Source organism: Triticum urartu, chromosome 7 (genome assembly GCF_003073215.2).
Source record: "Triticum urartu cultivar G1812 chromosome 7, Tu2.1, whole genome shotgun sequence".
Lineage (NCBI taxonomy): Eukaryota > Viridiplantae > Streptophyta > Magnoliopsida > Poales > Poaceae > Triticum > Triticum urartu.
The window spans coordinates 700,656,439-700,678,470 of record NC_053028.1 but is presented as its reverse complement, the minus strand read 5'-3'; the positions used below and the strand labels follow the sequence as shown (position 1 = coordinate 700,678,470).

The window sequence follows — 22,032 nt, the reverse complement described above, 5'->3', positions numbered from 1 at the left end:
GATTTACCTGGTTAATTGTAGAAACAGCGGGATCAAAACAGCGGCATCCTTCTATTTCTGTCTACCATTTCTTCCTAGTGAAGAACGCTAATTGCATTTGTTTTTGAAACCGGAGCATTTAGGCTCATCATAGTGGAGAGTAACATATAATACTACATCTATAGTGCATAGTATTATAAAGTGGTATCATAGATGGTCTCATTTATTGCCATGCATGACACATAGTAGTATAACATTTGTTATGTTACGATATCTACCTATGTTACTACTACCCTCTCTTTTTTCTTTAATTGCTTGCCACATAAGCATGTATGCAAGTCCCAAGTACATGATACTAGCTTTGTTACCTCCACTATGGCCAGCCTTAGGGCTCAATTTATTAATTAAGAAGAAGATAGTTATCTGGTTAATCACAGAAAGTCGGACAAAAACCAAAACAAACAGGCCGATTTGACATGTGACAAAAATGCCACGCACAAAGAGATGCACCGACGGAAGTAAGCAGAGATTGTCGTACTACTCCCCGAGCAAGCGCTTTCGACTCTGCCATCGACAGCCTGCAAGGATGCCCTCATCACAACAGAAGCTTGAGCACACTAAGGAAGGCCAAACAGTCGGCCACACACGCCGATAACTAGGACTTGTTAGTTTACGACTGTCTGAACAAAGCTTCCGAGGCTGCCGATCTAAAAGTGGTAGTAAAAGAAACTTAAGATCGCTGTATATGATTTGGCCAAATAACTCATAGCTCGATTGGCACTGCACTAACGGAGTGAATAAATAAATGAACAAAGGGATGTGTGAAAACAACTCCTACACCGTGCCCATCAAGAGTGTACATGGTTACAAGAAAGCCAACGGCAAGAAAAATAATACTGAATACTATGGAAAAAAGACGATCGAAAGACTAATTGCGGCCTGCTCTTGCTGCTAATTGAATCGAATGGAGTGACGGTTCGGGTGCGCCTGCAAGGCGTCCCTGAACGCAGACTCGGCACGACGGTCCACTTCATTGATATCGCTGTCGCCGCAATACGCGAACCCCAACTTGATTTGCTGGAGAGCTAACAGGTGCTCTATGCCGACTGGGGTAGCGCCGCCCCAGTGCCCCTCCCATAAATGTAGCTCGAGTCTTTGTAGCTTGGGCATTGACCCGACCTCGAAGCACAGGTGTGCCATAACATCGTCTTGTGCAGAGTGTAGCTCATGATCTTCGTCTTGAAAGTATGTCTGAAAGTACTCCAAAGCTGGAAATAATCCTGTGCGGACTATGATAGCTCCATTTGCAGCAAAATGCAACAAACATAATTTGAATTCCATCAGGGAGGGCAGCTCTCCAAGAAGACCAATGTCATCAGTCGATGTCTGCCTAACATACAGCTCCAGATGATGGAGACAATGGAGATCACCAATCCATCTTGGAATTCTGAAGGTGATGATACCTTTCATCCGAAGTGTCTCGATGAGGAGGGGAGGATTGGATAATGATGACAGACTGTCATTGTCAAGATACCAGTTATGAGAAAACCTGAGATGTCTCAGCTTACGAAGTTTTTCAATGGAGGAGACCAAAGCATCATCAATTTCAGTTGTATCTTCTATGACGAAAAAGAGCTCCCGCAAATTGGTTAGCTCGCCCAGGCCCTTGATATCCTCTGAGGAGCAACCTGTCAACTGAAACCCATTCAGAGTTCGCAGTAATTTCAAGTTGCCGATCCCTTCAGGCAGCCTATGACATAGAGCAGTCAGATGGGATAAACGGGGCAACTGAACTACATCAGACGGAATTGAATCAGAAGTCAGTTCCAGTGTTTCCAAATGCACTAGTCCTTTCAATTCAGACGGAAGCTTTATGTTTCCTGCTGTAACCTTCAAATATCTCAGATGAAACAAGCGGTTGATATCACTGAGATCAACTGTGATACCCCAGTTTTCAATGAGCAGCACCCGGAGATATTTGGAAAACAATAAAGAATTCAAGTACTTGGACCCTCCGAATGACATAATCGATCTAACCTTCGACAGACCAGTAGCCCTTGATATTGTACCATTTGTGGCATCATTAGAACTCGAGCAAAAGAACAATCGGCAGACCTTGGGCTTGCATTCATGCAATCTTGCCATGTCTTCAGAATTGTATACCACACTCATGAAATTTTCTTCTTGACATTTGCTTATAATAACATCAGGAATCACATCATGCACTTTGCAAGAAATCACATCCCCAGCGACTGTCCGTTCAGGCTGAATCAAGCTTCTGTTGATAAGCTCATTGAAATAACTCCTTGCAACATCCTCCAAATCTAGCCCAGGTAAACTGCGCACAAGGCCTTCAGCTATCCATTGTCGAACAAGATCATCCCTCATGATCTCGTAGTCCTCTGGATGCATACCAAGACGTAAGCAACATGCCCGAAGATGAACAGGAAGATGCATGTAGCTAAGGTTTAATATACGCCTCATTCCTTCCATGGTGAGGTCTGTGGCAGATTGAACTCCCAAGTAACTCCTTATGTTCTCCCAATCCTGCCTTAATATTCCTGGACGACTAGCTAATATGCCGCCTATTGTAATAACAGCGAGGGGCAGTCCACCACACCTCTTCAAAATTTCAGTTGAAACTTCTTCATATTGGGATGGAGAGACATGCTCAGGCCCAAACACTCTACTAAAGAATAACCTTTTTGAGTCTTGGTCGTTGAGAGGCTTCATTTTGTAAATGCACTGCTGGCGATTGTGACATGCCCAGCAAGCCACATCTTCCACTCGTGTAGTTACGATTATTCTACTACCATTGCCACTATCTGGAAAAGCACAACTAATATCATCCCATGTTTGTCGACCCCACAAGTCATCGACTACGATAAAGTACCTGTCATTGTTTGAATACGTTAGTATATATGTTACATGTATTACAATACAATATATATATATATATATATACTTATATAAAATCATTGACAGTTTTCAAAGACGGCGAACAAAAACAATAAAACAAACTTGATTAAAGCAAATTGGTTATTTCTTAGGCTAAATCAAGAGATTCATATGACATTCAACCATAAGTAATACTTCCCTGTCGTTAGTATATATGTTACATGTATTACAATACAATATATATATATATATATACTTATATAAAATCATTGACAGTTTTCAAAGACGGCGAACAAAAACAATAAAACAAACTTGATTAAAGCAAATTGGTTATTTCTTAGGCTAAATCAAGAGATTCATATGACATTCAACCATAAGTAATACTTCCCTGTCCCCATTTACATTGCACCATTGTTTTCCATTATTTAAGTTTGACCATCAATAAAATTTAAAATATATAACTAATGCATCAAATAAAAATTGCCATCAGAAACTTTGTTCTTAGCCTAAAAAAAGATACTTCATTCTCAGCGGCGGAGCTATGTTGAAAGCTGCATGTGCCATGCGCCCCCTTGGCCCCCGCCCCCCCCCCCCCCCCCCAGCTTTGATAAAATATGTGAAAGAAATATATTTTTGGAAGGGAAAATTAGGAGTCCCCCCCCCAAATTCAACGTTACAATTTGTGTGGTATCTAATCTGTGTTTTATTGGAAAAAACGATGGTCAAAATTAACCATCAGAAAACATGTGCGTCATTTAACTGTGGACAGGAGAGTACCGTCATGCAATTATGGACAGGGGAGTACTAACATTACATGAATGTGTTAAGTTCAATTACAATGGATTTAATTTAGATCTAAATTGCTATGTTACAAAATCATTACTCAATCTGCCAAGATATATAGAAGGCATGCATAGTTTAACCGTGCAAATTCATCTGCTTAAGCATCTTGATCATTATTTTGTTTCCTATACAAAATCGCAATCATAGGAATGTTACATACCCAGCAGTATCAAATGTGCCACACAACCAGTACTGCACACAACTCCCACATTACTGGATTAAATAATTTGTCGGTGAACCAATACGAAAAAGAAGAAATCCATCGGAAATTTTGAACCCCTACATTTTAATTAGCATTAAAAGGTAAACACAAAATCCATATATGCCATTGTACTTCTAAGTACTATATGTTCCCAACTGAATACCTTGATATTTTTTCAACTTGGTTAAAATGACTACAACGATGACCCATACTCTCTCGTTCTTTCAGGGGGGATGAAATGGTCGAGCTATCCTCTAACGGTGCCGCCTCCATTGGCACTGCAAATACGCGTCACTCGTAGTGCCTGCCTACCTCCATTCTGACCGCAAATGTTGTGCCAGCGCTCCAGGGACAAGGATTATATTCCAGTCGAATGTGGAGGCTTATGAATGACGCAATGCCGAAAGAGCACACACCACTCTTGCCATCGAATGACGCAATGCCGAAAACTAGCTAACTTACTGAGGCGACGGGAGGAGGGCACCACCATGCATGTTTTGTGTCGTTGGCTGCCACCAAAGGATCAAACAGGGCAAACATGATCTGACTCCGCCGCTGCAAAGGGCCCCTACCCTACCACCCAGGTTCGACGGGTGCCGCACCGGCGGCCAACGGAGTGGTTCACCCTAGAACCCAAATCAGAGTGCCCCAGCTGCCAAAGGAAAGGCACAAGGAACAGACCCACATGAAACAGAGAACCGACCACCCAATCACCGTCGTCGGCAGCAGCAAGGCAAAACATCGAACGAGAGATATCGGACGCAAGCGCTGAAACCTCTGAGAAGGTCAAAAGGATGCGACACAATGCCCCCGGTCAAGGATAGGAATCGCCAATGCCGAAGGCCTACTGCCATCATGGAGGCAGGGACCCCAATCCCCTCGTACCAGTGGCTAGAACGCTCCGCACCTAGACCAGAGAAGGATGCCGATGATGAGATCAGGCCACCACATATGCCGCCATCAAACCACACCCAACTCTACCACCACTCGAGCCATCCCCGGACGACACCTTCAGGAAGGAACACGCCACCAAACTGTCGTAGTTGCCAGGAAAAGGGGACCTGAGGTTTTCACCTGAGCTCTTGGGCGGGGTGGAAGGAAGAGGAATCCCACCGAAGCCTCCAGCAAGGGAAACGACGCACAAAGGCGCCGCCTTCGGTGTGGCCGCCGCACCGGCCAGGGGGTTTCCCCCGGATCCGCCCCCACGCACCCAGATCCGCGCACCCGACGCCGAGATCCAGCGACCAGAGCCGCCAGAGGCCGAGATCGCGCGAATCGGAGTAGATCGAGGTTGAAGACGCCACTTCTCCATGGCGCAAACGACTGGCGAGGAGTCGCCGCAGCAGCCGACGCCCGCCACCTCCGCGCCGCCCTCACGGCCAGGGAGGCGCCCACCTGCACCCGCCGACGCCACCCGCCGCACAGGCCACGTCGCGCGCCCGTGCCGCCGCCCCGGAAGCCGAGGCCCTCCACACAGGGTGAAGCCGCCGAGATCCCCGCGCCACCTTCATCAGAGCCGCGGGGCTCGCCGAGGGCTCCTCTGGCGGGGGGGGCGGAGGAGGGGAGGGGGCTAAAGTGTGGCGGCTAGGGTTGGCCCCCTCGCCTCGGAGACAGACGCGCGGGGGGGGGGGGGGGGGGGGGGGGGCTTCAGGTCGCAGCACTTCAAATCCGGTGCTGGTATTGTTCTTTTTCAAATACTGACCCACCAAAATTAAATATGACACAACACCCGTCCTGCTGTGCAGCATCGGAAATTTTGAAGACATGCTAGTACTGAAGAATGTACTAAGTGATTTCGCGAAAAACAAAAATCATAAGAAGAACAAGAATGTAAGTAGTTATGAGCCGTGAATACCAGAGTTGGCAGGAGTACATACATACAAAAAAGAAGAAACAATTGTAACTTGGTCTGAACTCTGTTCGCAACGCAGAAACTCAAATTAACGGCCAGTGAGTAAAAATTGCAGCGAAACAATGTGTCTTGTTAGTTTCATTTGTTTTCCTCAATTTACCGGAGTAGCAGGTTTTACAGGCTCCTAATCGTCAGGATCGCCGCGAGAAACATGCATAACATTTATCTGACACTATAATCGCGTGTCTGAATTTGTGTATCTCAAAGGCATTATTTGCTCAGTATCCAATCTTCTTTAGTTTGAGCTACACAACTGCAAACTAGCTGGAACCCGCATGTTGCGTACAGCGCTATTTGAACCCACATGTGTGGACATAATCCAGATTGAATCAACACCAGCTTCTTGCCCCGCTGGTGTTGAATCAAAACATATATGATCGTATTTTTCTGGAGTTGAAAAAAATCATTTAAGAAAACCTAAGTCAGTTCCTTCCATGACTCTGATAGTTCTGAACACATGTCCCCACAAGTTAGACACACATTGCTTCGGTTTGGCACAGAGATGTGTTAATTCAGTTAGGAACAGGGATGTCTGCCACAAGGAATGGTTCAGCTGGTTCAGTTTCACACCAGGGTGGAGTAACAAAAAGAGAAGAATTTCATCATTACATTACTGGGGAGAGAGTCTCGAACGATCACTCGCAATTAGATTAGCTATGAGATCGACCTACGCGCTAGCCAACTGAGCCACCACCCCATTGTTGGATTACCAGCGAAACAACCACTCCTATTGTGAGCCTCATGTACCGTATGTGCATTCGAATCCCCAGTTTACCGTATGTACCAACTACCAAGCTGTGCAAGCTCCAGGCAAGCGGTGGTCTGCAGCCAGGTCAGCCTACCATATGCGATCCATGTCTGCATCATCGTACATGCATGCATGGCGTGAAACAAACCTACTCTACTGTCGCACATCTGGCTTGCTTAAACCAGTTACTCCCTCTGTCCTTATTTTTTGTACTAAAGTTGAGAGACTTATTTTGAGACGGATGGAGTACTACATACATCCTGCCACACTTCCTGTGCCTGACAGTATCTATCACGCATGTTCCTCTGCACATAGAGATGAATGCAGTTGACTCATATCGAAGTTCAGGGATCACCGCGGAGTACAACCGGAAGGAAGGCCGTCGGTGACCTCTCCCTCCGGATGCTCACTCGGTCTACCAGCATGTCTGATTTAAGCCACACATTATCTCCGAAACTCACTATCCCCTTAATTGGTCGACGACTGAGTGTGCACCGTCTCAGTGCACTATGTGTCGTATTCTATGGTTACGATTCTACCAGATATGTCTTTTTGATTCCGTCGAAAATCTATTTTACGGTATAGACGCTTATGACCTCCCCCTCTATGCCTTGCGGTAATGATTCCTCTGGAATTACGACCTTTACCACAACGGTGCCGTCCATGGATCAAATTATTTCGTGGATTGGATTTCACTTGCCTGTCTACGGTTCCCTTGCGTGTGCTCGGGATAGGTGTTTTGTATAAATGTTTCGCCGTATTATTAAGTATTCTCCTTTAGTTTTTTCTCTATCTAGAAGTGGAATAGAATAACCCGGTTGAAGGGTAATGATCATACGATCTGTAATGCATTGTATGGCCCAGAATAGGTCCTATTCTTCTACCTTTTCCAGGTAGTCGATGGCTATTCACAGCTACCACCTTAACACCAAAGAAGAGTTCGAACCAATGCTTTATTTCTGTCTTAGTGAATCCCGATTCGACATTAAAAGTATATTGATTATTTCCAATAAACGAAGACTTTTTTCTGTAAATACTGCGTATTTGATTCCATCCATAAATCGACTTTCCCTCCTATGCTCTGAGTTCCAGTATCGATAAGAATTCGAGTTCTTATTGTTCTTATGTTATGGTATGAATATACCATACCAATTCGTTATGTATGGATGATGGATGAGATTCCATGGATAGAGAGCCAGTTCCAATAGACTTATGGAATGTTCCCGTTCGTGTGCATCCAGCAGGAATTGAACCCGCAAATTTACCAATTATGAGTTGGGCGCTTTAACCATTCAGCCATGGATGCTTAACAGGGATCATCGTACATCGTAAATAACCAATTTTCATATAGAAAGACATATCATAGAAAAATGAAATCGAAAATATTCCGAGATGGCAAATATTCGGATATGACTATGAAAACACCTCTCTGGATCCTCGAATTGAAAGAGAGATTGAGAGGGATCAAGAATCCTAATTCTCGCTATTTGGAATGGATCCAATTCTATTGAGTCTGACTCATAGTGATCATTTCTCTTTAGCAAAGAATGACCTTGGTTATCAAAGGATTGAACAACCGGGATCCATTTACTTATGATACCTAGTTGGCATTGATAACAAGGATCTAATGAATTATGAGTTTAATAGATCCTCTTTAGCAGAAAGACGTATATTCCTTGCTCATTATCAGACAATCACTTATTCCCAAACCTCGTGTGGGACTAATCGTTTTCATTTACCATCTCATGGAAAACCCTTTTCGTTCCGCTTAGCCCTATCGGGTATTTTAGTGATAGGTTCTGTAGGAACTGGACGATCCTATTTGGTCAAATACCTAACGAAAAATTACGATTTTCCTTTCATTAAGGTACGAGGGCTTCTTATTCCACAAGAACGAAAGCACCTTTTCATTCTTTCATATACTAGGGGTTTTTACTTGGAAAAGACAATGTTCCATACTAAAGGATTCGGGTCCATAACCACGAGTTCCAGTGCACTAGATCTTGTAGCACTTAGCAACGAAGCCCTATCCATTAGTATTCCACATAAGAAATCCATTCTAGAAAAAAATACAATTAGATTAGCTCTTCATAGACAAACTTGGGGTTTGCGAGCCAAGGTAAGATCGGCTCGGGATCATGGGACCCTTTTCTATCAGATAGGAGGGGCTCTTGTACAAAATAGACTTACTAAGTAATAACCCCATAGAATCTATCTATATAAAGATAAAGAGGCAATCGTGTCAGGAAGCGGGTTTTTCTTTGGCCAAAAGGTACTTCGAACTTGGAACGAGCATGAAGAGATTAACGAGACTTCTTTCTCTTTTGAGTTTTTCTGGCGGACCTGCCGCGCAAGATCTTTGGTCTTCCCCTGGAACCGATGAAAAAAAGTGGATCGCTTCTTATGTACTCGCTCAGAATGATTCTTCTCTATCTATAGTTCATGGCCTATTAGAAGTAGAAGGTGCTCTGGTGCAATCCTTACCGACAGAAAAAGATTGCAGTCAGGTTGATAATAGTCGAGTGACATTACTTCGTCGGTCCGAACTAAGGAATCTGTTAGAAATGTTTTGAAATGGATATTGTTCTCTCTTTGATCAGGGATTGCTATATGAAAAGAAGTGGAGTTTGAAAAAGGGAACGGAATGCTCAAACCGGAACTGCTAGAGGAACGAATTTTCAATAGCATAACTTGGGCTCCTAGAATATGGCGCCCTTGGGACAATCTATTTGATTGCAGGGTTTTGTTCCGAAGCAAAGATATCCGCGGAGGCCGGTTCGTTCGTCCTATTCTGATATTCAGGACCAAGAGGTACTGGATTCTCTTTCGGATAGGCCCTGAAAGGAGAAGAAAGGCTGAAATGCCAACGGACCTCTGTCTATTCTCTAATTCACCCGATCCGATAGTACCCGTTTTTGGAACGTCCAGTGCCAAAGTCACTGAATGGGTAAGTCACCAATCCAATCCCTTTGACAAATCGGATGTCATATTAGATATCATATTCTATATATATAGAAATATCATAGATAGAATAGACATATAGAATTTTTGGTCGGCAAATTCGAAGGAATCATTGAGTGAAAAAGGAGCAAAGAATGACAAAAGACGAGACTCTACTAGTCTTCACTCTTGTGGTTTCCTCTTCCTCGGTTTCTGTTTTCTTATTCGGGATCTTGCTTTTCATGGTTCTCATCTCTGCAACTCGCGATTTTCGCGAGAGAACCAAATCCAAGTTGGTGAAGATCATGATTTGGGCTGGCACGGGGATCGTTTGATCGATTTCCTTGATTTGATCGCTACTTAATGGGCGTGCGCTCAAAGGATACAAACAGGGATTCGCAAACAAAAAGGGGAATTCGTAGTCACTTTTTCCTGTCGCGTAAAAAAAAAGTCTTTACGCGAGAGCAATAGAGGTTGGGATACATCTATCTCTTCTGAGCAACCTCTTTTGGATTCTTAAGACCACCCTTGCAGTAGGATACCATCTGCTTTGGGTTCTTTATTATCTCCTTCGAGGGATTTTTAGGATCGTTCAGGCTATATATATTTAGTCTATTTTGGCTTTTACTGTCTACTTTTCTCAGGGAGATGGTTAAGGACCTCAGAAGATAGAGGAGAGCGCCAGGCCCAGATTTCTAATTGATCAATAAAAATACAATTCAATGGAATTCCTTTTTTGTTTTTCTTTAGATTAGTTAATCTTTTTTGAAAAGTAAAAAGGGGTGGAGTAAACCTGTTTTTATTTTCTTCGAAACTAGCGCCCTCTTCCTCCGCGTGTAGAAAAGGAAGAAATAAATCAATCAAATTACGAGAAGCCTCATAAAGTGCTTCCTTAGGGGTTAAACTTCCATTAGTCCATATTTCTAGAAAAAGTATCTCGTGTTTTTCATTTCCATTCCCACAAGAAAAAATACTATAATTCACATTTCGAACAGGCATGGATACAGCATCTATAGGATAACTTCCATCTTGATAGTTCTTTCTGAGTTCTGTCTGATATCCACGATCTCTCTTGATCTGTAAATCAATACAGAAATCAATGGGCTCTGTCAAGTTAGCTATAGGTTGTGCCGTATCAACGATTTCTACGGAAGGCGGTAAGATGATATCTTGAGCAGTTATGTATCTAGGACCTTTGACGCAAATGGATGCGTCTCTAACTCCATAGAGATTACTTCTCAATACAATTTCTTTCAAATTTAGTAAAATTTCTTGTACGGATTCTTCAATACCTGCTATTGTAGAATACTCGTGCGGCACGCTCCCAAATTTTGCACGTGTGATACATGTTCCTTCTATTTCTCCAAGTAAAGCTCTTCGCAAGGCAATACCGACGGTGTCCGCTTGACCTTTTCTAAGCGGGGACAGAATGAAACGACCATAATAAAGGCGCTTACTATCTACTCTTGATTCAACACACTTCCACTGTAGTGTTTGAGTGGATCCTGCTACCTCCTCTCGAACCATAATAGACTAGTATTATTATTTTATCATTGAATCGTTTATTTCTCTTGAAATGAAAGTTGAAAGCGGGTTAATTCTTTTACAGACGTCTTTTTTTAGGCGGTCGACATCCATTATGCGGCATAGGTGTTACATCGCGTATACAACTTAATCGCACACCACTTTTAGCAATGGCTCGTAATGCGGCATCTCTTCCACTACCAGCGCCCTTTACCATAACTTCTGCTCGTTGCAAACCTACTGTACGAATAGCATCTACTGCTGTTCTTTGACCAGCATAGGGTGATGCTTTTCTTGAGCTTTTGAATCCACAAGTACCGGCCGAGGACCAAAAAACCACCCGACCTTGTGGGTCTGTAACAGTTATAATGGTATTGTTGAAACTAGCTTGAACATGAATAACCCCTTTTGTTATTCTACGTGCACTCTTCCGTAAACTAAAACGTGCATTCCTACGTAAACCAATACGCACTTTCTTACGTGAACCAATTTTTGGTATAGCTTTTGCCATATTTTATTATCTCATAAATATGAGTTAGAAATAAAAAAAGAAAAAAAGATACAAAGATGATTCTAATTCGTCAGATATTATTTATTCTAGTATCTGGAACACGAAATAGATAGAGTGGATCAAAAAAAAATGGAACTATGATTCATACTCACTATTAAGACCTCGCAACCAGACTGAAAAATTCAAGTAGTTCTTAAATAAAAATAAAAAAGAAATTTTCTTCCTTCCAATTTTGTTTGCCCAAAAGACAACTTTTTTTCTCTCGATTTTGTCGAGTCATTACACTGATTCAATAAATGATTATCAAGCGGTTCTTATTCGAAGAACCCTTGCCTTTTGTTTAGCTTGAGACTAAATCATCGTGGCTCTAGTATGAATCTAAGGTTTTAATTGAACTGATTCATAGGATCTCAACAAGATAATTTCTATATTACGCATAAAAAAACAAATCCTTTATAGGGAAGAGAAAAGTCAAGAAGCCTCTAATGACCAACATAAGGGAAAGGAAGAAAGAAAGACGCGCCAACTTGAGATTTTTTGGCATTATCATCACAAAGAAGATATTCCGGATTTTTCTTATTTGATATCTTCAAGGCAAATCGACCCAATTCAGTGGCTGATGAAGTTTTGAACCTTTTTTCTAATATTCGTTGAAAATTTTTGTGTTTCTGCTTGAGCCGTACGAGATGAAATTTTCATATACGGCTCTTAGAGGGGGACTCGGGTTAGTTACCTATCTCAATAAAGTATATGATTGGTTTGAGGAACGTCTTGAGATTCAGGCAATTGCAGATGATATAACTAGTAAATATGTTCCTCCCCATGTCAACATATTTTATTGTTTAGGGGGAATTACACTTACTTGTTTTCTAGTACAAGTCGCTACCGGTTTTGCTATGACTTTTTACTACCGACCAACCGTTACAGAGGCTTTTTCCTCGGTTCAATACATAATGACCGAGGCCAACTTTGGTTGGTTAATCCGATCAGTTCATCGATGGTCAGCAAGTATGATGGTTTTAATGATGATCCTGCATGTATTTCGTGTGTATCTCACAGGGGGATTTAAAAAACCCCGCGAATTAACTTGGGTCACAGGTGTGGTTTTGGCTGTTTTGACTGCATCATTTGGTGTAACTGGTATTGTCCTTGTATTGTGTCAGTATGAGAATATCCTTCCTAAATTATTTAATCCAAACCTATTGATCATTAACTTAGATTTTCCCAAGATTTTGGCTGCTATTCCGAATTACTCTATTATTCCGAAGCCAATGAAAAGTAAGTAGAACCTACAAAAATGGGGTTTCTATTGATGCCCTTGAATAACATATAGCTTACCTATAGACAAAAAAAAAATAAAAAAGTAATTATGTTTCGGAACCAGGCAAAACCAGATTGCTGTGCCATAGGAAGGATAGCTATACTAATTCGGTATACTCAAAATACACCTTTGGTACAAAATTGACAATCTCACAAGGATGAAATATCAGTAATTTTCTATTTACTGGTCGATCCCATCTTTTACGGAATCAATTCCTTTTTTGAATGTACAAAAATTTTGGGAGTTCAGCATGTCTGGAAGCACGGGAGAACGTTCTTTTGCTGATATTATTACCAGTATTCGATACTGGGTTATTCATAGCATTACTGTACCTTCCCTATTCATTGCGGGTTGGTTATTTGTCAGTATTCGGCGGTTCCCTATTCAGTGCTATGCATGGTTCCTTGGTAACCTCTAGTTTGATCAGGGAAACTACTGAAAATGAATCCGCTAATGAGGGTTACAAATTTGGTCAAGAGGAAGAAACTTATAATATTGTGGCTGCTCATGGTTATTTTGGCCGATTAATCTTCCAATATGCTAGTTTCAACAACTCTCGTTCTTTACACTTCTTCTTGGCTGCTTGGCCTGTAGTAGGAATCTGGTTCACTGCTTTAGGTATTAGTACTATGGCTTTCAACCTAAATGGTTTCAATTTCAACCAATCTGTAGTTGATAGTCAAGGTCGCGTTATTAATACTTGGGCTGATATCATCAACCGTGCTAACCTTGGTATGGAAGTAATGGACGAACGTAATGCTCACAACTTCCATCTAGACTTAGCTGCTGTTGAAGTTCCATCTATTAATGGATAAGGTTTTTCTGCTAACATATAAGAATTTTTGAAGACAGAAATACCCAATATCTTGTTCTAGCAAGATATTGGGTATTTCTGTCTTTATTTTGAATCTTTTTTTCTTCTTAATCTTTCTATTCAGAATTCAGTTAACGACGAGATTTAGTATCCTTTCTTGCATTTTCATAACTCGTGAAATGCCGAGTAGGCACGAATTCCCCCAATTTGCGACCTACCATAGGATTTGTTATGTAAATAGGTATATGTTCCTTTCCATTATGAATCGCGATTGTATGGCCAACCATTGTGCGGTTAGAATGCTAGATGCCCGGGACCACGTTACTATTGTTTCTTTCTCCTCCTTCATATTGACCTTTTCTATCTTTGCCAATAAATGATGAGCTACAAAAGGATTCGTTTTTTTTCGTGTCACAGCTGATTACTCCTTTTTTCCTTTTTAAAGAGTGGCATTCTATGTCCAATATCTGATCGAAGTACGGAGGTCAGAATAAATAGAATAATGATCAATGGAAAAAAGAAAAAAAGCCTTTAGCTGGATAAGGGCGGATGTAGCCAAGTGGATCAAGGCAGTGGATTGTGAATCCACCATGCGCGGGTTCAATTCCCGTCGTTCGCCCATCGCATTATTGCAAATTCCAAAAATGCAATTTTCCATATTCCTAGTTACGTATTTACTTACGGCGACGAAGAATAAAACTATCGCTATATTTTTTCCTTTTCCTAGTTCTTCTTCCAAGCGCAGGATAACCCCAAGGGGTTGTGGGTTTTTTTCTACCAATGGGAGCTTTCCCTTCACCGCCCCCATGGGGGTGGTCCACAGGGTTCATAACTACCCCTCTTACTACGGGGCGTTTACCTAGCCAACACTTAGATCCGGCTCTACCCAAACTTTTTTGGTTCACCCCAACATTACCCACTTGTCCGACTGTTGCTAAGCAGTTTTGGGATACTAAACGGACCTCCCCAGATGGTAATCTTAAAGTGGCCGATTTACCCTCTTTTGCAATGAGTTTCGCTACAGCACCTGCTGCTCTAGCTAATTGCCCACCCCTTCCACGTGTGATTTCTATGTTATGCATGGCCGTGCCTAAGGGCATATCGGTTGAAGTAGATTCTTCTTTTCTCTCAAAAAACCCCTTCCCAAACTGTACAAGCTTCTTCCAAAGCATACGGCTTTCTAGATGTATATGACGATCTCTAGACAGATGGATCTTATATGAATCATATGATGAAGTACCACATGAGTGGATATATAGGAAAGGAATCCAAATCTGCCGAATCGCTCATGTTATGATCTTCTACATCCTAGGTCTCTGCGTTCCGTCATCTGGCTTATGTTCTTCATGTAGCATTCAGATCGAATGACTCTATGAAATTACGTCGATACTTCCACATATTATGGGTAACGTAGGAGACATCCCTATTTTCCCCCGGGGGTCTTAATTACCACTGCTTAGCTTTCAATTTGCCTCTGACCATCAAATTAAATGTGAATAACCCGTCCTCCTCTCTTTGAAACAAGGGGCGCTTCCGGTTCTGTGCGTGCTTCAAACAATTTTGTCTTCTCCATATTACCATATCTCTAGAGCCAATAATTTTCTATGAGGAACTACTGAACTCAATCACTTGCTGCCGTTACTCAACAATTTTCTGTTGAGGTCTATCCCGTAGAGGTAGTCAAATTGGATCAGTGATCGATTTCTAGGTTTCGTCGTAAACCTAATTGGTTACTTCCAATTACGTAAATCAATAGTTCAAACCGCACTCTATGTGATGCCCGAACATTCTGAATTTCTTCTCATTCCTTTTTATGAGTTCTTCTTATTATTATTTCTGCTCGTTCTGTTATAATCTGTATATTTCTTTTGGCATTTCATCAGTATGTCTGTCTGGAAGCATTCTGAATTTCTGCTCATTATTTTCTTTTTCTGCTCGTTTGGGTATAATCTGATGAACTTCCCTTGGTCCGTCTCTTTTAGTCTGTAGCAGAGAAGAAAAGAAAATCTGCTCATTCGTTCATAGTCTGTAGCTCATTTCTAGTTTCTTATCACATTCTGTTAATTTAGAAATGCTTACAGCCCTTAAAGCATAAACCGCTCCCAAGTGATGGATCCAGTAAAAAAAATTCAGATAAATTAAGATGGATCGGACGGCGTGGCAGCATTCCTAGTGCAGAGTATGGAGTAAAATCAACAGCTTCATATATAATGGTTGATAACTAACGTGAATGTACAAGTCAAAGTAGGTCAAAACATCAGTCAAGAAAGTTATACAAGCCAGATAAGCAATGATGTTGCAGTTCCTGCTACAGCTTCAGATATATGCAGTGTTTCAGCTAGGAACGATCTGCGCCTTCCATGGAGCATCGATCAGCGAGAACAAGGAGAACCTATTCTTCCTCAGTCAATCTTGAAACAAACCGAAGCTAGAGTAGGAAAAAAAAATGCAATGATATAAATGTAGGTGCCTAGGAGTGGAAAATACAAGTAGAGTAGCTTTTTTTTCAAACATACAAAAATAATGGGGACAAAATCTTGCAACAAATCGATGCTAGTAGTTAGAAGCGCTTTCTGATTACTGAACTCCTCTGAACTCGCAATTATACTGACAATTTTAAGTGGTTCTTCACAATGCATACCAAAGTACCTAACCTTACTGCAGAACAGTACCTAGTGCTGAGTATAAGCGGCAATCAACAACTTCAGATATATAGTTGTACTGTTATACATAGTACTCCATGTATGTACAAGTCAAAATAGTTGTACTGTTATTATACATAATCATAGAGAGACTGACGGATCTGCATCCGAGGAAAAAAATACAGAGACTGGCAGATAGGCATATACCCCAAATCGAGTTAATAAGTAACCTCTTTTGGGCATGGCACCCAAAGGAAATACTGACAGAGTTTTGACCCCATAAACACTAACTCTGCCAAGATAGAATGCCCCCGTGCCAGCTGAAAAAGAAATAGCACAATGATAATAACAGCTCATAGGTAAACAAAAGCGCAAAATTACAAGTTCTATTTAGTCAAACAGGATCTCTTTCTGGGATGATAGACAGCAGTGTGCATGGTCCTGAGAGATGCAGGGATGTTGAAGAGCTGAACCAAGTTTTCACAATACCATATCGTCAGAGACTCTAGACGTGGCAGGAGCTGGCTGGTTTCTGATTATGTTGATGGCTGTGCATATCCAATCAGATTATTGCAGTCCTGAATCAAAAGCCTCCTCAACGATACCAATCCTTCGAACAATGTTTCTGGCCAATAGACGAGCGCATGGCACCTCACAATTGACAAATCTTGAAGGTGTAAAAAGCATGCACACAACTCTGTTACACTTACAACTAACTTAAATTGTCTTAACTCCAAAACTGCCAGAGGAAAATCATATAGTGATGGGGCATGTATTTTTTTCCTCAAAATATATCTGAGGGGTACGGTCAGTGTCACCAACCTTTGCAGACAGCATCTCTTCCAATTCTTTGGGAACAGTAGTTCAACCTTTGCAGACATATTTCCATGTCTTCGGCTTCAGCAGCATAGGCTTATCTACACAGATTAGTCACGTAAAACTTACACTTAGAAGAACATCATTAAAGAAAGAAATGATGGATTTAGGTTAAAGGGATATTTATCTTTCTCTAGTTTTCTGACTAGTTAAGCTATTCTCATTTCTAACTAGCACATTTAACACTCGCTAGTAAGTAGTAATAGAGAAGGTAATTGCTGCGTGCTTACTTCCATAATAATGTGCATCTATCCTTTCCACCTGGAGGCTGCCCAGCCGTTGCTGCAGACTTGCAGGGAGCGTTTTTATACCATGGCAGTCTTTAATGGTAAGACGTTGGAGATATGAGTATGCTTGCGGAACATCTGGCAGCGATGACAGGGAATTGCAGTACACAAGCTTGAGGTACTCCAAGGATTGGACAACGGGAGAGCAGGATTCCAGAGATGTCAGCCCACCACAGTGACAAATGCTTATTCTCTTGAGGGATGGGGGAAAATAGAGGACCCCTGTTAAGCCATCACAAAGGTATAATGATAATGCTTCTATACTGGATGACCCTTGATGAATCAATGATACTGACTGTCCTTGCTGCAGCTTCCTGCCGGATGTGGACTCAAGCTTGCTGCAATTATAAATATCCATTGTCCTGAGAGATGCAGGGACGTTGAAGAGCTCAACCAACTTTTCACAACTACCTATCGCCAGAGACTCTAGATGTGGCAGGAGCTGACTGGTTTCTGATGATGTTGATGGGTCAGCAGAAGCTTGTGCATATCCAGTCAAATTATCGCATTCCTGAATCCTAAGCCTCCTCAAGGATACCAATCCTTGGAACTCTTTTTCTGGCCAGTGGACGAGTGCAGCGCAGCTAGAAATCCACAAATCTTGAAGGTGTGCAAAACATGCACAAAGCTCTGCTACACCTGACTTCAAGTTTCTTAACACTAACACTGCCAATGGAAAGAAATCATGATCATTCCCATTTTTCTTTCTGTTCACCACTTCCCTCAAACCAATCTCAGCCGCCGCCAATGTTGTTTCTGTATTTTCTTCAAGGCTATGCAGTTCCAGATTTTCCAGTGAAGCCATATGTCTAGCTACCCATAAGAACAACTCTCCCTCACGTCCTTCCACGTTTAATTCACCGAGCTTTGGGGAAAAAACTGTAGTTTTCAATTCTGGGCATCCCACAATACAAACATTCTGTAGGTTAGGGAAGGTCGGATGTCCTGGAAATGCTTTCAACTTTATACAGCCAATAATACACAATCTCAAGCAGAGGAAACATTCTCTTCTCTTGCATCCCATCATTATCTATTTCCCACCATCTCTCCAAACAAGGCATACTTACTAGCTTAAGTTTCTTCAGATTTGGAAATGTAAACGATCTATCACACCTACCGCTGAACAACCATACTAGTTTTCTACAGCTGAAAAGATTGATTTCAACAAAGTTTTGCAACATAGTCATCCATGTCGGGAAGGTGGTGGCTCCATATGAGTGTATCCTTATGGCATCTAGTCCATCATGAGGTTTGAGATTCTCGAGCACTCTTGTGTCCTCTTCATTATCCCGCCAGCTAGTCCATGTTAATGTCAGTTTTCTTAGCTCCTTATTCACGAGGTTTGCTGCTTTTGCATCCACTTCTGTCACGTTTGCCAGATTACGCAGCTCTAGTTGACCACCAAGGTTTAAATTTCCAAGCTCTCCCACATTACTGCAACTAGAGCCACTACCTACTACAAAGCATGTAAGTGTTTGTAGGGATGTGAGCATTCTGAGGTCTCTTGGCATGCTCTTCAGCTCTGGACAACCATGAGTGTAAAGGTGACGCAGGGCAGTCATATACTTCATTTGCCTCGGAAGTTCACAAAGAGATGTGCAACCAGAGAGGTTGAGTGTCTGAAGGTTGTATAGAATGCTGATATCTTCAGGAAGTGCTTCGATATGACTTCTTGAGAGATCTAGGTACCTCAGGTGATGTAGATGTTTTGGTTTCAGCGGAAATGATCTTCTATGTGAACAGAGTTGTAATGCTTGCAAAGAGGTGTATTTTGATAGATGTTGCAGTGAACTACTCATATAGCTATCACACAAAAGTGTTTGGATGGCTGGAAAGCTGTTCTCCAGAGAACAATTCAATTTTTTTCCTGGGTCCTTGCATGACAAAAATAAATGCCGAGCTGTGTTTGGAAGCCACTCACTCTGACTTGGTTCCTCAGTTGCGACAACAGATTCAATCTTGCCTGGTTCCTCGGTTGCCAAGGCACATTCCTTTTCCATTACCGAAACTGCAACATCATGCATAAGATCATGGATTTTACATGATGTTCTAGAGTAACACAACACGAAGTCCTGACTACTTGTGGCATGAACTTTTTTTGTTGTTGAGGGTTTCGTGGCTTGGCCTAGTTCCACATCCTGAAAGAATGACCTTGATGCTAGCTCATCGAAAATCAGTTTGCCAATGGTTTCAAGATGAGCTTGCTTTTCCTGGATGAATCCATGTGCAATCCATAGTTGGATCAACTTGTTCATATCAATCTCGTAATCTTTGGGAAATATAGCACAAAAAACAAAGCATTGCTTCATTTATGATGGCAAGTCATTGTAACTGAGCTTGAGTATTGGTAAAATTCCAGTCTCCTCGGTGCAAATGCTGCTTGTGGTTGATATAGCTTTCCATTCTTCCTCACTGGTTTTGTTACGTAGTACAGAGCCAAGTGCTGTTGCAGCTAAAGGAGAACCAACACATCTCTTCACAATCTCATCAACCATATTTACCAACTTGTCAGGCCTTTCCTCTTCCCTGTGTAAATAGCTAAATGCTCTTGTCTCAATGATTTCCTTTATGAATTGATCTCCCAAAGGTTGGAGATTATAGGCTTCAATATCACGACCCTTTTTTTAGCCACTCCTTTATCACGAGTTGTTGTTAAAACCACACTACCCCTGCCACCATGTTGAAGGCATGCCTTGAGCTCATCCCAAATATGAACTTGTCGTTCCCAGACATCATCCAATACAAGGAGGTACCTTTGCCCGCTCACAACATTCTGAAGGGTATCAAGTGGTATCTTCTCAGAAACTGCTTCTGTACCATCATTCTTCTGCCTGGGAGTTGCTTCTGTACCATCATCCTTCTTCCTAAGAGCTGCTTCAACTATACTTTTAGCCAGAGAATGCACATCAAAGCATTCAGAGACACACCCCCATATAAACAAACCAAAATGCTCTTGAATTGTAGGTTCCTTGTAAACAAGTTGTGCTAGCGTGGTCTTGCCGAGACCCCCCATTCCAACGATGGGAACAACTGTGAGATCTTCATTATTAGCTTGCCCAACTAGTCTACTAACAATTGCACCCTTATCATTGGCTCTGGATTTGCTGATGATTTCCTTGATTTCCTTTGGATCAATGATAGCAGGACCTGTCCGCCGTAACTGACTGGATACCGGCGGGGGGGTCTGATACTTAAAGCCAAAGGCATTCATTTCGGACACAAGGACCTCAATGGCCTGCACAATCTTGCGGAGCTTTCTTCCCATTCTATTACGGAATATGAAACGGTTGTGTGTGGGAAAGGTTTTACCACATCAAAGCCAAGCTCCTTGTAGTGCCCCTTCTTTTTTGCTTGACGACGGAGCGCCTCATACTTGAACTCGTCAAAAACTTCATTCGCCTGGTAAGCCACGTTCTTGATGGCCTCGAGCCAGGCTGCTACGCCTTCTCTGTGGGTTGCCGCCTGCTCAGCATCGGTGATGATATCCAGGATGGCAGGCAATTTGCGCTTCAGGATCTCATGTTGCTCTTCCATGCCTTTCATCACCTTATACTGGTCGAGGAGGTAGCTAGACGCCTTGTCCTTCACAATGGATAGCAGTGGTCCGACCACCATGGTGGCCACGAGGGTCGCCATTGGAACGACAAGCTCAGAGCTCGCAAGAGCACAGAGAAGCACAAAGTTGAGGAAGAAAGCAATGCGGAGGCGGAAGAGGACGATTGATTCCAGCCGTTTATGCTTACACGATGAGGATGCAGTAATAGCGAATGCTCAGGCACACCTAACAACCAACAGTCTTGATTGAAGAAAGAGATGCACGTAGCTGTACTAAACATACACCATACATCTCACGAGAATTGTCAGCATGGAAGCAATAATTCGGCAAACCTAAAAACGATCTATGAAAGAACAGAGAGGTATTTTTATTCATGTGACATCTTCATCTATATCAACAAAAAAAATTGATACATACTTACGCACATCATCTTGATATATGAAAAATTGAGAAAATGTTGTCCGAACAAAATTAAGTCTCCTAGAGCGAGGACTGTGAGAACAATAAGGCCCTGTTTGGTTCATAAGTCCTAGGACTTTTTTTAGTCCCAACTTATAAGCCCCAAGTCCCTAAAAAGTCCCTACCTGTGTGGTTCCTCGGGATTTAACATGGACTAAAAGACCATATTACAACTATAAGTCCTTATAAGTTCCTTCCTGAGAGTCTTATTTCATAAGTCCAAGTGCCCACTTTAAGTCTCTATAAGTCCCTCCTGTTTGGTTTAGATAAGACTTATAGGGACTTTTATGTCATGTGGGGCGCTGCGTACAGGCGCGGGTCGCGCGCCCAGGAGCAGCAGCCGGCGGCCACAGCTGGCGAGGCATGATCGGGCAAGGAGTCCTGATCCTACGTTGGTTCCTAGAGTCCAGGAGTAGTTAGTTTCTTAGTTTGTTCTGATCCTCCGTTGGTTCCTAGAGTCCAGGAGTAGTTAGTTTCCTAGTTTGTTAGAAGCCCATAAGGCCTTTATATATCCTGTAAT

General features: G+C 42.2%; 1 protein-coding gene and 1 pseudogene across 1 annotated transcript; both read right to left on the bottom strand.

The window, feature by feature from the left end:
- Positions 1–687: 687 nt before the first annotated feature.
- On the bottom strand, positions 688–5,274 carry LOC125524323 (disease resistance protein RGA5-like). The gene is made up of 2 exons (XM_048689394.1): positions 4,997–5,274; positions 688–2,804 (listed from the first exon to the last, which is right to left on the bottom strand). The coding sequence occupies exons 1-2, from the start codon at positions 5,232–5,234 to the stop codon at positions 931–933; spliced, it is 2,112 nt and encodes a 703-aa protein (XP_048545351.1). The 5' UTR covers positions 5,235–5,274; the 3' UTR covers positions 688–930.
- Positions 5,275–16,439: 11,165 nt separating this feature from the next.
- Positions 16,440–21,236, bottom strand: LOC125522314 (annotated as a pseudogene).
- Positions 21,237–22,032: the final 796 nt, after the last annotated feature.

What these genes read in the sequence shown, in the direction of transcription:
- LOC125524323 (XM_048689394.1), bottom strand. Translation starts at nt 5,234, where the DNA reads ATGGAGAAGTGGCGTCTTCAACCTCGATCTACTCCGATTCGCGCGATC. An exon ending in CACCCCGCCCAAGAGCTCAG is followed by an intron (nt 2,805 to 4,996) that starts GTGAAAACCTCA and finishes GTGCTTTTCCAG; the next exon opens with ATAGTGGCAATGGTAGTAGA.